Below are 17,744 nucleotides of genomic sequence, written 5' to 3'. Positions count from 1 at the left end.
GCTTTGCAGTCTGACACATTAGCCCACAGCGCCACACCAGGACTCCATTGTTAGGTGCCACCAAATGACTCTGAATTACAGTGACCTTATGCACAATACAAGTAGATTCCACTCATGGCAGAATCTACTGTGAGAAGGAAACACCCACTCACAATTGTTGTTATATCTGAGCCCACTCTTACAGTCATTATAGCCATACTTCTCTTCGAGGGTCTTCCTCTTTTTCCCTGACCCTGCACTTCACCAAGCACGATGTTCTTCTCCAGGGACTGACCTCTCCTGAATACATGTTCAAGTGTGAGAGAAAGTGTCACCATCCTGACTTCTAAGGAGAATTCTGGCTGGGCTTCTTCTGAGACACATTTGTTTGTTCTTCATACAGTCCATGATATTTTACACGTTCTTCACCTACACCATAATTCAAAAGCATCAATTCTTCTCCAGTCTTCTTTACTCATTGTCCAGCTTTCACATGCGTGTGAGATGATTGAAAACACCATAATTTGGGTGGTCGGGCACACCTTAGTCCTCAAAGTGGCATCTTTGCTCTTGAATGCTTTAAAGAGGTCTTTTGTAACAGACTTGCCTAATGCAATATATCTTTTGCTTTCCTGCCTGCTGCTTCCTTGAGCATTGATTGCAGACAAAGATTGCAGCCTTGGAAACCCTACAGGGCTCTTCTCTCTGAACTATAAGTGTTGCTGTGAGTCACAACGAACAAGATGACAGCCGATGTGGTTTTGGTTTCATATACTTGTATCAGTGTCGGCATGCAAGTTTCCCCGTTTTGAAACAAGAACAATACTGACATCTCACTGTTTCTAATTAGTATCTTCTTTATTCAAGGTCTATGGTGGATAGCCACTTAGAAAGCCTTCCCAAGCAGATGTGTGCTCAAATGCCTCAGCTCAACTGGGTGTGAGTATGCACTGAACATCATTGTATTTCCCTAGATTACAGGAATTAGTCCTGAGGTTAACTCAAGATAGCATCAAAAGACAACCTCTACTTTTCTTAAGGAGCCCCGATGGCAGAGTGGTTAAGCACTCAGCTGCCAACCAAATGTTAGAGGTTCAAATCTACCCAGTGGCTCCAAGGTAGAACTACCTGAAGTTCTTCCCCCATAAAGATGAGCCCCTAGGAAACCCTGTGGGGCAGTTCTCCTCTGTTACACCAGGGGGCGCTGTGAGTGGATGATCTATATGAGTATATATGAGTATATAGTGACACAATAGATGACAGCCTAGGAAACCCTGTGGGGCAGTTCTCCTCTGTCATCTTCACAGGAGTTGATCATCACGTCTTCTCTCCTACAGAACATCTGGGTGGATTCAAACCACTAAGCTCTGGCAGCAGAATGCTTAACCATTGCACCACCAGGGCTGCCTGCTCCTGTCTCGGGACAGGGGAAAGCCTGATCCTGTTTCCCACGCATGTCTTCCTCCCTCATTAGCTTCACTCAGTCATTGTTGGATGCCATCAGATGATTGACTCTCGGCACCCCCACATGGGTGTCAGAGTAGACCTGGTCTACAGGGGCTTCCAAGAGCTAATGTTTTGGAAGTAGACCGCCAGGTCTTTCTTCTGAGGTGCCTCTAGGTGAACTTAATCTTTCAACCTTTCTGTTGGAGTAGAGCCCTTCCTGGTAGGACTCTGTAGGATAAAGCGCAAAACCACAAGGTCACTTTGAACCACAAGGTCAGTGGTTCACAGTCACCAGCTGTTCTTTGGAAACACTATACCGGGTCACTGTGGGTCGGAACTGACTCAAAGGCACTTAACAACAACAACCACTCAGGGACTCCAATAAATTGTTGTTATTAGGAGCTATAGAGTAGATTTCAACTCACAGCAACCCCATGTGACAAAGTAGAATTACCCCATAGGGTTTCCAAGGCTGTCATATGAATGGGAGCAGATCTCCAAGTCTTCCTCCCGCAGCGCTGCTGAATGGATCAGAGCTGTCAGCCTTTCTGCTAGCAGCTGAGCATGTAACCCTCCTTCACTGAAGAGGAGTTTCTGTCCTGGTGGTTGGATAGTATGATAATTGATGGTATAGGATCCATCCCAAAGCGACACTCACTAAATGTAAGGCTGCCTTTTCCTCTATTTCATGACGTTCTAACATTAATTGAAAGGACAAAAGAAGCGTGGTATTTGTTATCCTAGCCCTAGGAACACGTGCTAAAAACTGGAGGGAAGTCTAAATAAAGTTCAGGACTGTTATACCAACAAAAGGTTTTCATCTCAGTATCTCTGAACATAGGATTTGTACCAGAAAATTCTGAAACGATTTTCCTTTCTTGTCTTTCAGGGATCTGGAAGGCAATGGAATAAAGTATCTTCCCAATTTCACCTTTGTGTCCTACAATTCTCTCACAGTGCCGTGAGTATATAAATGGGGACAAAACCAACAGATTCAGAAATCAAAAAGAAACAGCTATCAAAACACTCAAAGTCATATTTCCTTCACAATCTTGGTATGAAGGTGGAATACCAAAAAATGCACACATTGATTTGTTCATTGTCTCCAAGAGCAGTCATTATTTCTGGTTCAAGGGCAGACAAATTTCAACAGTTTTTGAACTGTTCCTGGATAAGCCCATTGTTGTTAAGTGCTGTTTAATCTGTTCCAACTCATAGTGACCCTGTATAGGGTTTCTGAGGAGCAGATGGTGAATTTGAACCACAGACCCTGAGGTTCAAACCAACCTTGCTGTTCAGTGCTTATCCTACAGTGTCACACCACGATTCCGGATAAACTCATGGTCAACATTAAAACGAGACAACATATGTTAGCATGGTTAAGCATTCAATGATTGACAGCAGTGGTGGGTCAGTGGAAGAATTCTCACCTTCTATGTGGGAGGCCAGGGTTCAAATCCCGGCCAGTGCACATCGTGTGCGGGCACCACCACCTGTCTGCAGAGGCTTGTGTGTTGTTCTGATGCTGAGCAGGTTCCAGTATAGCTATAAGTTGAAACTGACTCAGTGGCAGCAAGTATTTTGGAAAAAAAGATATTCTCTAAAATTCCTAGGATTCAAATCAGGTGCAACCCTCAATTGCTGATGGCAGCAGTTCCTGGAGCGACATGTGGGTGGTCGTACCTGGTACAGCCAATAGACCTAAGTGGACTGAAGGCTTCACCTTCTGTTCCTCACCAAAAGCAGACGCCATCTGAGACAGCAACACCAAATACACTACCACCACCTCGATTCTGACTCTCAGTGACCTGACCTTGGGTTTCTGAGACTGTGACTCCGTATGGGGGCAGATAGTCTCACCTTTACCCCAAGGTGAGGCTGTCAACTTTGTGGTTTGCAGCCCAACCCTCCCACCACAGTGGTACTAGGGACATCAAAGCAGACTCATTAAAGTGCACCTGGTAGATGGCATCTCGCAATGGGAACGAGCCACTTAAGCAGACAGACACCCATGACGTATGACTCTACCTGTCTTGCAGGTTCCTGCCTAGAAATCAAATTGAATTTGTGCCAGAGGAGACATTCTCTTCATTAAAAAATCTGGGAGAACTGTGAGTAGCATTGTCTATTAGGAAAATAGGATTACCTCTTCCGAGATGATACATTCAAATGACAAGTGAGATCATTTTTCCCGTATACCACCAGATATTAAAAATCAAGTAAGAAAATTAATGTTATCCTAAAGTCAAAAGGACATTCTAATTGGACGTAGGCTTAATGTGAAGTTAGTCTACCCAAGCTCTCCTGTCTGTTTTCTTGGGAGATTTCCTATAAATGTGTTTGGGGGAGTAACATGTGTGTTTGCCATACCTCCTTGTAGGAAGTCTGTTGGCAGAGGGGTTATGCACTGAGAGGCTAATGCAAAGGTTGGTGGTTGGAAATCTCCAGCTGCTTCCATAAAGACTACGGCCCAGGAAAGCCTAGGGGAGGGTTCTATTCTGTCACATGCAGTCACTATGAGCGGGAATCAACTGGACAATAATGGGTTTGGGGTTTTTTGGTACATGTCCTTAAATGCAAGGATTATGTATATTGTTGTTGTTGTTGTTGTTGTTAGGTGCCATCGAGTCGGTACCGACCCATAGCAACCCTATGCACAGCAGAAAAAACACTGCCCGATCCTGGGCCAACCTCACTATTGTTGCCACGCCTGAGCCCATTGATGCTGTCACTTTACCAATCCATCTCACTGGGGGGCTTCCTCTTTTTCTCTGACCCTCTACCCTACCAAACATGATATCCTTCTCCAGAGAATGGTCCCTCCTGACAATATGTCTGAAGTATTAGAGACAGTTTGGCCATCCTAGCCAAGGAACACTCTGGCTGCACTTCTTCCAACACAGATCTGTTGGTTCTTCTGGCAGCCTGTGGCACTTTCAGTATTCTCCTCCAACACCATAACTCAAAAGCATCAATTCTTCTACAGTCTTCCTTATTCACTCAATTCTGTACATATGTGCATAAATAGAGGCACAGACATATTGTGGTGCTGTAGGATAAGCACTGGAACACAAGTTCGCTTTGAACCACAAGGTCGGTGGTTCAAACTCACCAGCTGCCCCTTGGAAACCCCTTGCTATGAGTCAGAAGTGACTCGAGGGCACTTCACAATAACAGCATATACAGACATAGGGAGCACACTAGCTCCATAGAATAAGAGCTGGACTGAGAACCACAAGGTGTGAGCCCATGTGAGAAAGATGAGGCTTTCTGCTCCCTGAAAGATTTAAAGCCTTCAGGAAACCCTATCCAGGCTCACTATGGGTTGGAACTGTCTCAATGACACTTGATGACAACAGCAATGCACACACACACACACCTATACATGTATACATGCATGTGTTATTGTTGTTAGGTGCTGTAGAATCGATTCTAACTCATAGTGACCTCATGCACAACAGAGTAAAACCATGCCCAGTCCTGTGCCAACCTCACAATTGTTATGCCTGAGTCAATTGCTCCTGTCACTGTGCAAATCTATCTCGTTAGGGCTCTTCCTCTATTTCGCTGACCCTCCACTTTACCAAGCATTATGTCCATCTCCTAGCACTGGTCCCTTCTGGCAGTTATGTCCAAGGTATGAGATACAAAGTCTTACCATCCTGGCTTCTAAGGAGCATTCTGGGTGTACTTCTTTCAACTTCTTACATGGTATTTTTAGAATTCTTCTCCAACACCATACACATCAATTACATCAATTCTTCTACGGTCTTCCTTAGTCACTGTCCAACATTCACATGCATATGATGCTATAGAAAATACCATGGTTTGGGTCAAGCATACTTTAGTCCTCAAACTAACATCTTTGATCTTGAACACTTTAAAGAGGTCTTGTGCAACAGTTTTACCTAATGCAATACATTTGATTTCTTGACTTTTGCTTCCATGAGTGCTGATAGTGGGTCCAAAGAAAATGAAGTCTTTGACAATTCAATCTTTTCTTCATTTATCATGATGTGCTTAATTCGCCCAGTGGTCCCTTTTGTTTTCTGTACATTGAGGTACAACCCATACTGAAGACTGTGGCCTTTGATCTTCATTTGTATTTTAAGTCCTCTTCACTTTCGGTAAGCAAGGTTGTATCATCTGCATACCACATGTTGTTAATGAATTTTCCTCCAATCCTGATGCCTTGTTCTTCATATAATCCAGGTTCTTCAATTAGTTGATCCACATGCAGATTGAATTTGTATAATGAAATAATACAACCCTGGCGCATACCTTTCCTGGTTTTAATTTATTCAGCGTTCAAACAACATTCAATGTTCAAACACCTGCCTCTTGGTCTGTGTACAGGTTTCTCATGAGCAAAATTAAGTGTTCTGGAATGCCCATTCTTAGCAATTTTAGCCACAGTTTATCATGATCCACACAGTCAAAAGTCTTTGCGTAGTCAATCAGCACAGGTAAACATCTTTCTGGTATTCTCTGCTTTCAGCCAAGATCCATCTGACGTCAGCAGTGATATCCCTCACTCCACATCATCTTCTGAATCCATCTTGATCCTGTCAACAATATACTGTTGAAGCCATTTTTAAGTTATCTTTAACAAAATTTTGTTTGCATATGATATTAATATTATCTGATGATTTTCACATTCCAATACGGATCTCTTCCAATCAATTGGCCAGGTAGTTAACTGTTTTCCAATTTTCTCGGCATAGATGGGTGAGTGTTACCAGTGCTGCATCAGTTGGTTGAAAGATTTCAGTTTGTATTCCATCAATTCCCAGAGCCTCGTTCTTTGCCAATGCCTTCAGTGCATGTTGGACTTCTTCCTTCAGTACCATTGGCTCTTGATCATATGCTACCTCTTGAAATGGTTGAACATAGATCATTTCTTTTGGGCACAGTGGCTCTGTGTATTCCTTCCATCTTCTTTTGCTGCTTTCTGCATTGCTGAGGGCACTTTTCTTTTTCACTGACCCTCCACTTTACCAAGACTGATATCCTTCTCCAGGGACTAGTCCCTCCTGATAATACGTCCAAAGTTTGAAAGATGACATTTCACCATCCTGGCTTCTAAGGAGCATTATGGTTGCACTTCTTCCAACACAGATTTGTTTATTCTTCTGGCAGTCCATGGTACCTTTAGTATTCTCCTCCAACATGATAACTCAAATGCATCAATTCTTCTATGGTCTTTCTGATTCATTTTCTAACTTTCCCATGCATATGAGGTGATCGAAAATACCATGGTTTGAGTTAGGGCCACTTTCGTGTTCAAACTGATATCTTTGCTTTTGAATTTCTTAAAGAGGTCTGGTGCAGCAAAATAATCTAACACTTTTGTAAACTCCAGAAGCATAAGTGTCTCACTCAAGTTAAATCTAATAACTTCTAAATTTCTTCCAGCTTTTTGTCCGATCGATTGATGTTAAACAGATTGGAATCGATGACTGACCTTTAAAAACAAACATATGGTGACCTAGTTCCATGGGGATTGTAGCCTAGAAAGTCCTAATCAGAAGACTCCTGGGGGGGGGGGTAGGAATTAATTCAGGAGGAAGTTGCCAGGTCCTTCATCCAGAGAGTCTGACACACGAGTTCTGGGCTGGGAAGCTGGAATATGCTCTTTTCAGAAACATTCCTGATGATGATTTCTTCAGGACTGCCCTCCGTGAAATTATATTTTGGCTAGTCTCCACGCACTGGCTCAATCTCAGATCTCTCTGTTGTCGCTAAGTGCCATCAAGTCTGTTTGGACTCATAGAGACCCTGTATAGGGTTTCCAAGGAGCAGCTGGTAAGCTTGAACTGCAGACCTTGTAGTTCAAACCAACTTTGCAGTCCATCGCATAAACCCACAGTGCCATACCAGGACCCTGTTATTGTTGTTGTTGTTGTTGTCAAGTGCCGTCGAGTCAATTCCAACCCATAGCGACTCTGTATAGGGTTTCCAAGGAGCAGCTGCTGAGCTTGAACCATCAACCTTGCAGTTCAAACAGCTTTGCAGTCTGGCGCAATAACCCACAGTGCCACCCCAGGACTTGATTCTAATGCACTGCAACACTATAGGCTAGAGGAGCACTGTGCCACAGGGTTTTCCAGGCTATCTTCTTTACGGGAGCGGATTGCCAGGTCTGTCTCTCGCAGAGCTAGGGTGGTGAGCAGGAATCGTCTACCTCTGGGTTCACTTAACTGTTGTATCACCAGGGCCTCTGTAGACAGCCCTCCCTCTCTCCGTACCTGCACCCACATGGCCCACTTGTTGGTCCTTGAACCCACCATTGGATCCAAGTATCTGCTCCTCTGTCGAGCTTGACCCTCGCCTGAGAAGCTCCTCTCCTTTTACTCTACCCCAGAACATCATCAGCCCTGTTTAAGTATTTCCCAATTTCTTAAGCCAAGAGCAGCAACTCCTTCCTCTTGGTTCTGTCTGTCCTCTGTCATAACACTTGTTTCATCCTTTGTTTTATTATCTAGTGTTTAATGTAAGCTTCCTTAGAAAAAACACCTGTTGTTGTCATTGTTGTTAGGTATCATAGAAATAATCCCAACTCATCGCGACCCCGTGTGGCCGAATAGGATCCTGGCGTAGGACTGTAGGAACAGCACAGGACTTCAAACCACAGGGCCAGCAGCTCCTCAAAAACTGATGGGTTTGAACCAACGGCACTTAACAACAACAACCTTTAGGGTAGCAGATCTTCCTCCTGCAGACTTATTAGGTGGGTTTGAACCAACATTTGCATTTAGCAGCCAAGTTCTTAGTTACTGCAACACCAGGGCTCCCTGACTTGACCTAAGCCTTATTTATTTGCAACTCCCACATATCTGTAAGCAGCTACAAAGCATCAAAAAATATATCAAGTACTTGTATTTTATTTGACTCTTGATTAAGCAATACCACATCTTTTTCACCTTTAATTTTTTCTGTGGCTCAACTAGCTTTTTTTTAAGGAGTCCTGATTTTTTCCTGACCTTAGCCTGCTATGGAGTTGTAGGATACACACAGGACTGCTGACCACCAGGTTACTCCTCAGAGTGGGAACTGACTAGACGGCACTTACCACAGCCACAGTAAGATCTCTTACCCACAGTCCATAGAGTCATTTCCCTATTATTCTCTCTGTATTGTTGTTGTTGAGTGCCATCGAGTCAGCTCCCACTCATAGCAACCCTGTATAGGGCTTCCAAGGAGTGGCTAGTGGGTTTGAACCACCAACCTTGTGGTTAACAGTTCAGTGCTTATCTTTCAATGCCATGCCAGGATTCCACACTCTCTGGATTGTTGTTGTTAAGTGTTGTTGAGTCGGTTCCAATTCATAGCAACCCTGTATAGAATTTCCAAGGAACAGCTGGTGGGTTTGAACCACTGACCCTGTGGTTCTCAGTCCAGTGCTGATCCAACAGCACCACTCTAGAAGTCCTCTCTGGATTAGACAGTCTGAATATATTGAAGTCTAAATCCTCAATTTCTTCTACAAAAAGAGCCCATATAATAATATATTTAAGATGTGCGAACTTAATCATTCAAGATTAACTAGTAAGATATTGTGTGGCCAATACTATTGTAGTTGGAATGAAAAATTAGTAGAAGATCCAAGTCTTGACTTCAAAAAACCTTACCATATATTTGGGTAAAACAAGAAATCACATGCAAGAATCGAGTTGTTGTTGCTGTTGTTGTTGTTGTTAAGTGCCATCGAGTCGATTCTGACCCATAGTGATACCCATACCCATAGGGTGTCCAAGGAGCAGCTGATGAGCTTGAACCTTGCAGTTCAAACAACTTTGTGATCTGACATTAGCCCACAGCACTAAAATAATGCACGATAGAAGGCTACAAAGGGTTTGCCTAAAATTAAAGGAATTCATCAAAATGGGTATTAAAACCAGGCTGGGGATGTGTTGGAGAGGAAGGTGAGAGGAAATTCCAGACAAGAATTCAATGAGCAAACATGGCGCCTATCTCAAAGGCATGGATATCAGATCTACTTGGCTGACTCACGCAGGCTTGCTGGGTAATGAGTGATTCGGTTGGCTGATTTCATGCTTTATGTTGCATCAAATGGAATGACCATTGAGAGAAGTAATAACTGCATCGATTACTTCCAATGAAATTGCTCTGGGTTCTCTCCAACAGAAATCTCTCTAACAATCTGATCATGGAATTACCACCCCACCTTTTCAGCAACTTGGAGCTTCTATAAAAATTGTAAGTCCTTCTTCCCACCATAATCAGACTGGCATGTCAATGCCTTCAGCTTCCAGAATAATAACAGCCTGGTGCCTTCTCTCCTTTCCTCCTGATGGTACAAAAGGAACCTGTCGACCAACCCTCTTGCACATCTCCACAAGAACCAGTTTGAAAGTCTTAAACAACTTCAGTCTCTGTAAGTGAACTTGTGCAGCATGTTGATTATGTCTTTTGGGAAATGTGCTTTACTGAGAGACACAGTCAATTTCAAATGAGTATCTCACACTTGGCAGCGCTTTTGATTTGAGCATGTAACCTCAGAAATCATGAACACATGTTACCATTGGGCAAAGTCTCAATGTTTCATTCTTCAACACATGGAAACACCATTTCTGTGTCTGAAGCTACAAACCAGGAACTTCAAAAGGTTCATGGGAAATTGGAATTCAAAGACAATGAAACTTTTCTATAAACTTTTTGAAGCCCCCTCATAGACTTGTTGTTGTTGTTGTTAAGTGCCATTGGTTCTGACTCATAGCGACCCTGTATAGGGTTTCTGAGGAGCAGCTGGTGAGCTTGAACAACCAACCTTGTGGTTCAAATGACTTTGCAGTCAAGTGCATTAACCCACAGCGCCACACCAGGATTCCTCATAGAGTACATCCCCAAAAACTGGGTTAATATAGAGCTCTGGTAGCGTAGTGGTTACGAATCGGGCTGCGAACCTTAAGGTCAGCAGTTCGAAACTACCAGCCGCTCCGCGGGAGAAAGATGAGGCTTTCTACTCCCGTAAAGATTTACACCCTCGGAAACCCTGTACAGGGTCGCTATGGGTCGGACCCGACTCGATGGCACTTAACAACAACAACAACAATATTTTTCACCAAAGCATTAGCTTTTCAAGAGATGTTACTATAAATTTAGTAAAAAACCAAAAAAAACCCTGCTTGTCTTTTCACTTCCCCCTCCCCTACAATAATCTACTTGCCAATAGTCTATAGTGCATAATTACTACTTTTTAATCAATGTTAGGAAAAAAATTATCACACAAACATGAACACTCAGAAAAATCATTTTGTTTACCATTTTCAACCTTATTATGTTTCAAATGATATCAAGGTCTCTGCTTGATGTTCTTAGAAGGTCATCATTAGTTTTCCACGAATGGCCATTGTTGGTTGACTTCTGTTTACTTTTGCACAGAGAATATACTTACCTCATCTGAGCTCGACCTAAAGCATTTCTTCATTTCATTCCAAAGACCAATTCTTACTATAACATTTCATGCTAGCAAAATACTGCTCCAGTGGAGATGAATGCAAGACTAGGGAGCACCCCCTGAGGAATGCACTCCAGGAGCTCTGCCTGCTGTTGTTAGGGGACCGCTAGCTGGTTCCCACTCATAGAGACCCTATGTACAACCCTATGTACAAACTGCCCAGTCCTGTGCCATCCTCACGTCCCTCGCCTTGTGAGTTCCCTTTTGTAGCCACTGTGTCAATTCATTGCGTCAGGGGTCTTTCTCCTTTTGGGCTGATGCTCCACTTTACCAAGCATGATGTCATTCTCCAGGGACTGGCTCCTCCTGATAGTGCATCCAAAGTACCTGAAACGAAGTCTCCATCCTGGCTTCTAAGGAGCATTCTGATGGTACTTCTCCCAAGGCAGATCTGTTTATTCTTCTGGCAATCTACCAGCAGTTTAATATTTTTTGCCAGCACCATAATTCAAAAGCATCAATTCTTCTTTACTCTTCCTTATTCACTGTCCACCTTTCATTTACATAAGAGGTAGTTAAATGTAGCATGCCTTAGTTAGGATGCACATTAGTCCTCAAACTGATATCTCTGCTCTTTAACGCTTCTAAGAAACAACCTAAAGCCAAAATAAATAAATAAATAAATTTTAAACTCCATTGGTTTGAAATCTAAGGACAGACCTCAGGATGTAGGCAGAAGAGCAATCCCCTCTACCACTATGTTTCTGAGAGTCTGAAGATCCAGCCACCACACAATGCTTTTCTCAAAGTCGAAGGAGCAACTGTTTGCACCCTACCTGCCCTTCTTCACTTCTTACCCCTTCTTATTGTCTCATTTCTCTTTCTTCCAATCCATCCCACAAATATTTATGACCAGCTCATGACTGGCATTGGATATCCACTAATCAAATAACCACGCAACACATAGAGAGCTAAAACAAGAGCTAAAAAAAGAAAGAAGTTGCCCAAAGTCAAAGCCATGGCCGTCAGGTTGATTCTGACCCAACATGACCCTATAGGATGGAGTAGGATTGCCCTAGAGGGTTTCTAACGCTGTAAATCTTTATGGAATCAGACAGCCTCATCTTTCTCCCACAGAGTGGCTGGTGGGTTCAATCCGCTGACCTTTCAGTTAGCAGTTGAATGCTTAACTCCTGTACCACCAGGGGTCCTATGAACAGCCCTACAGAAGGGAAGAGACCTTTGATAAGTTCCCAAAGTTCCCTGCAGGTTAGACCATGTTGCTCTAGCAGGGTTCATTTCTGATTGCCAAAAAACCAAAATGGTTCCTCTAGGAAAAACTCACTGAGCCATGTCTAGAGACCCTCATTCAGACTCATCTAGCATAAACCAAATAGAGTGAGAATCCTTCAGTATTCATACTAAAAGCAAATGGTTTCTGTCTTATGGCATTTTCCCCTCTTTATGCTTCCTAAGAACATGCCTAACACTCCTTATCCACACTATCCTAAAAAGGCCTTCAAAGAACCAGTATTTGAAGACATTTCTGGTTAAGTGAGGAGCAGGTTGTTGGAGGCTTGCTGTCAAGTCGACTCTGGCTTATCGTGATCCTGTGTGAGAGTCACACTAACCCATACAGCTTCCTTATGGGTGGCATTTCTATGGGGAAGAGGCCTAGTGGAACAGTGGTTAAGCGCTTAGCTGCTAACTGAAAGGTTGATCATTAACTGTTATCCAAGTGTTGGGCTGTTAGCCAAAATGTCAGCAGTGGTTCAAAGTCCATCAGCCACTCCATGGGAGAAAGATGTGGTCATCTGCTCCTGTAAAGATTCCAGCCTTGTAAACCCTATGAGGTAGCTCTACTCTGTCCTATAGTGTTGTTGTAAGTTGGAATCAACTCAAATGGGTTTGGGTTTTTTGTTTTATCTTAATTTTTATGGGAGTAGATTCTTAGATCTTTCTCCCATGGGACCACTGAGTATGTTTGAACCTCCAACCTTTAGGCTTGCAGCCAAGTACTTAATCATTGTGCCACCAAAGCTCCTGTTGTTGTTGTTAGGTGCCATTGAGTCGGTACCGACTCATAGCAACCTTATCCTCAGCAGAACGAAAACACTGCCCGATCCTGGGCCAACTTCACAATTGTTGCCATGCTTGAGCTCATTGATGCTGCCACTTTGCCAATCCATCTAGCTGGGGGTCTTCCTCTTTTTCTCTGACCCTCCACCTTACCCAGCATGATATCCTTTTCCAGCGATTGTTTCCTCCTGACTATATGTCCAAAGTATGAGAGACGAAGTTTGGCCATCCTGGCCTCCAAGGAGCACTCTGGCTGCACTTCTTCCAAAACAGATCTATTGGTTCTTTTGGCAGTCCATGGCACTTTCAATATTCTCCTCCAACACATTAACTCAAAAGCATCAATTCTTCTATGGTCTTCCTTATTCACTGTCCAGCTTTTGCATGCATATGAGGTGATTGAAAACACCATGGCTTGGGTCAGGTGCACCTTAGTCCTCCTATATGAGGAGTATTGGGGTTGTCGTTGATGCCTTCTGGGGACCTCTTATGGGGCCTTGAGGAATTATAAAGGCTGCGCCCTTCTCACTGTTAATCTTTCTCCTCAACTGGAACCTCTCCTGCTGCATCCTAAGGAGCCCTGGTGGCACAAAGGGTTAAGCCCTGGACTGCCAACTGAAAAGTCAGTTGTTGGAGCCCACCAGCTACACACAAGAGAAAGCGGAGGCTGTCTGTTTCCATAAATATCACAGCCTTGGAACACTTTGGGTTTAGCTCTACATTGTTCTAAAGGGTCACTGTGAGTTGGAATCCACTCCACAGCAGCCAGTTTCGTTGTTTTTTGTTTTGATCCCTTTAAGCTCCCATCTGTACTTTAGATGAACTGTTATCAGTTTACATTCATATAGATCATTCTCTGTAAGAGCGTTATTCATTATTAATTGAGCTAAATTATTGTTCCGTTTAAAGACGGCTTCGCGGAATCATCTTAGTTCAAGTTTTAAAGCTTATTTGCAGGCATTAGATTTGAGGGTTCTCCCAGTCTCATTGGATCCAAAAGTCTAGTTACCCCCTGAGTTTGAATTATGTTCCACATTTTACCCCCTTTGTTGTTGTTGTTGTTGTCAGGTGCCATCGAGTCGGAACCGACTCATAGCGACCCCATGCACAGCAGAACGAAACAATGCTCGATCCTGGGCCAACCTCACCACCGCTGCCACCCCCGAGTCCATCAATGATGCCACCTGGCCGATCCATCTCGTTGGAGGTCTTCCTCTTTTTCTCTGACCCTCCACCCTACCCAGCATGACATCCTTCTCCAACGATTGTTTCCTCCGGACTACATGTCCAAAGTAGGAGAGACGAAGCTTAGCCATCCTGGCCTCCAAGGAGCACTCTGGCTGCACTTCTTCCAAAACAGATCTATTGGTTCTTTTGGCAGTCCATGGCACCCTCAGTATTCTCCTCCAACACCACAACTCAAAGGCATCAATTCTTCTATGGTCTTCCTTATTCACTGTCCAGCTTTTGCATGCATATGAGGTGATTGAAAACACCATGGCTTGGGTCAGGTGCACCTTAGTCCTCCTATATGAGGAGCATTGGGGTTGTCGTTGACGCCTTCTGGGGACCTCTTATGGGGCCTTGAGGAATTATAAAGGCTGTGTCCTCACTGTTAATCTTTCTCCTCAACTGGAACCTCTCCTGCTGCATCCTAAGGAGCCCTGGTGGCAAAAAGGGTTAAGCCCTGGACTGCCAACTGGAAAGTCAGTTGTTGGAGCCCACCAGCTACACACAAGAGAAAGAGGAGGCTGTCTGTTTCCATAAATATCACAGCCTTGGAACACTATGGGTTTAGCTCTACATTGTTCTATTGGGCCACTGTGAGTTGGAATCCACTCCACAGCAGCCAGTTTCGTTGTTTTTTGTTTTGATCCCTTTAAGCTCCCATCTGTACTTTAGATTAACTGTTATCAGTTTACATTCATATAGATCATTCTCTGTAAGAGCGTTATTCATTATTAATTGAGCTAAATTATTGTTCCGTTTAAAGATGGCTTCGTGGAATCATCTTAGCTCAAGTTTTAAAGCTTATTTGCAGCCATTAGATTTGAGGGTTCTCCCAGTCTCATTGGATCCAAAAGTCTAGTTACCACCTGAGTTTTAGTTCTGTTCCACATTTTACCCCCTTTAGATCAGGATTTTATCCATTGGGTCTTAGATCCAAATTTTTAAGACACTAAATTGAGCCACTAAGACGTTGAACATGTTTGTGTATATCTTCCAGGGATCTGGAAAGGATAGAGATTCCAAATATAAGCCCACAAATGTTTCAACCCATGAAGAATCTTTCTTACATGTAAGTATGTATGAAGGAATGGGGAAGAAAGTATGGTGACATGCTTCAAATGTTTTCATGTGAATTGTCTGGTATATGGCATCAATGTGTTTTTATGCAAAAAAAAAAAAATGTTTTTATTGAGAGCTTTTAACTTTTGTCACCTCTGGCCCCTGTTAAAATAGAGTTCAAAATAATGATGTGTCAATATGAATGATAGTTCTCTATGGAAACACACTGTTTGTCCAACTGAGACCGCATAAGAACCAGGGTACCAGTATACCCTATATTTCATAAGACAAAGTCACTGGCAAATGGTCCCCAGACAACTTGGAAACACTCATTCGCTTCACAAGTGTGAGAGTATGCCACTCTAAGATTTGAACCCTTGGGAAGAAAGGTGCTATATAAATTCCAGAGGTTGCTACCATTACTAAATGCACTACAAAAAGGAGGTAATTATTCTTTATCATGGTTTTTAATAAGTCACGCTAATGTATTTGGCTAAAGTGCACTGTGTGTCATTGTTGTTAAATGTCGTCAAGTCAGTTCTGACGCGTAGCGACCCTGTACAGGGTTTCCTAGGAGCTCCTGGGGGTTTGAACCACCAACCTTGTCGTTAGTCCAGTGCTGGTCCTACAACACCACACCAGGACTCACCACATAGGTGGTGTTAATTTATGGGTTGGTGACATGATCAATTATTAGCAGCTCTGTAGTCTGTGTGCTTGTGATTTCAAAAACCAACCCTCAGTGGCTGTATTCTGACAACAGTGGACACAGTGGAATCCTAAAAGGACACCAGGGGCAGGGGAGACAACCACAGTATTATCCGCCAAGTTCCTTGAACAAGATAAATAGAATCAGGACACTAGATTGTAAGCTGCCAGGGGACAGGGTCTGCGCCTTATTTCTCCAGCTGACATGACACACCATGCACTAATCTCTCTATCAGTCACTGTGGGTGAGTACTTACCATGAGTCAGAACCAACTTGATGGCACTTAACAACAAAAACAACTTACCATGCCGCAGCCATTGTTGTAGATGCTGAGAACACAATGATGAAGCAATGGAGAGAAATGCCTGCCCTCATGGGGCTTCTGTTCGGCTTTGGAAATCAGAGAATAAATAAAGAGCTCATTGATAGATGCTTTGGGATAAGTGCTGGACAGCTAACCACAAGGTCAGGGGTTCAACCCAGCAGACACTCTGAGGGAGAAAGAAGCCACTGCCTGCTCCCATAAAGATTTACAGTCGCTACGAGTCAGAATCGACTCAACGGCATTGAGTTTGGCTTTTTGGCATTTTTGCTTTTGATTTGTGCACGTAGGAAATAAAGGGGACTTTGCTCAGCTGCTAATCAAAAGACCGGTGGTTCACACCCACCCAGAAGTTCTATGAGAAAAAGATGTGGTGGTCAGCCTTCATAAAAATATATAGCTTTGTAGACCATGTGGGGCGATTCTACCCTGTCGTGTGGGGTTGCTATGAGTAGTAATTGACTCCGCAGCACTAGGTTTGGTAATTGGGTTACTAGAAAGGAACATAAGATAAAGGAGTGGTGAGAATACTTAGATGGTTTAGATAAAAGCCAGGACAGGACGCAGCCCTGTCAGTACCAGGGACCATGCACCATTGCCCTCCAGTAGACTCCAGCTCACAGAGTTCCCCCATGTGTCAGAACAGAACTTGGCTCCTTAGGGTCTCCAGTGGCTGGTTGTTCTGAAGTTGATCACCTGAGGTTTCTTCCAAGACATCTCTGAGGGGACTTGAACCACCAAAATAAGACTCCGAATAGGCAACGAACAGGTTTGTTTGAGGATCGGCAAGAAGGCCAATGTGGCTGCAGGGATAAGGCAGTCAGAAGCTGAATTGAGAGATGACCAAAAAAATGATAATTTTTCCGAGAGAAAGAAGCAAAAAAATGAAGTGAAAAGAGATAGTGAAAGATACGGCAGCCAGGAGTTCATCACACAAAGCCTCGAAAGCTAGGGGAAAGAAAAGCTGTTGAATATTCCGTCCTAGGAGCTCAATTGGGAGATGACGAAAAAAGAAAGAATGTATTTGAGAGAAAGAAATGAAGTAAAAGGAAGTAGTGAAAGAATAAAAATCAAGTGAGTATTTCTATGTGAGACCACGCCAAGCACACAAAGATGGGGAATTACATAGAGCAAAGGTTCTCACTAATTTAAACCTTCAAGATGCCACACTCCCAGATAGATAAATACATTGACCCAAAAACAGACTTCCATTTTCCTCTAGAAATTAAATCCTTAGAGGTCCTGGTTTATATATATAAAAAAAATTAAAATCTGCATTTAATGTGGGCTGCTGCTCCTTTTAGGTCAGTGAGATGGAAATTTCTAGTCTCTGGGTAATGAAGTTGCATACCCAATGTGAAGTCGAATACTCACGTCGACCAGCATAGAGTTGTGACATTGTATCTCCAGAGCAGAGTTGTGATGCTGTATACCCAACATAGAGTTGTGAAGTCATAGACTCACGGAGACCAGTGTAGTGTTGTGACATTGTATACACA

The 17,744-nt window shown here is 43.3% G+C and overlaps 1 protein-coding gene across 1 annotated transcript in view; it reads left to right on the top strand.

The window, feature by feature from the left end:
• The window catches only part of LOC102816916 (relaxin receptor 2-like), a 109,250-nt gene that overhangs the window by 72,027 nt on the left and 19,479 nt on the right, over positions 1-17,744 (top strand). The window contains 6 exon segments of the mRNA XM_006832035.1: positions 847-918; positions 2,315-2,386; positions 3,465-3,536; positions 9,574-9,645; positions 9,752-9,823; positions 15,153-15,224. Of these exon segments, the coding sequence (XP_006832098.1) occupies positions 847-918; positions 2,315-2,386; positions 3,465-3,536; positions 9,574-9,645; positions 9,752-9,823; positions 15,153-15,224 (432 nt within the window).

This window comes from Chrysochloris asiatica, unplaced genomic scaffold (genome assembly GCF_000296735.1).
Source record: "Chrysochloris asiatica unplaced genomic scaffold, ChrAsi1.0 scaffold00005, whole genome shotgun sequence".
NCBI lineage: Eukaryota > Metazoa > Chordata > Mammalia > Afrosoricida > Chrysochloridae > Chrysochloris > Chrysochloris asiatica.
This window is presented reverse-complemented; position numbering and strand designations above follow the sequence as displayed.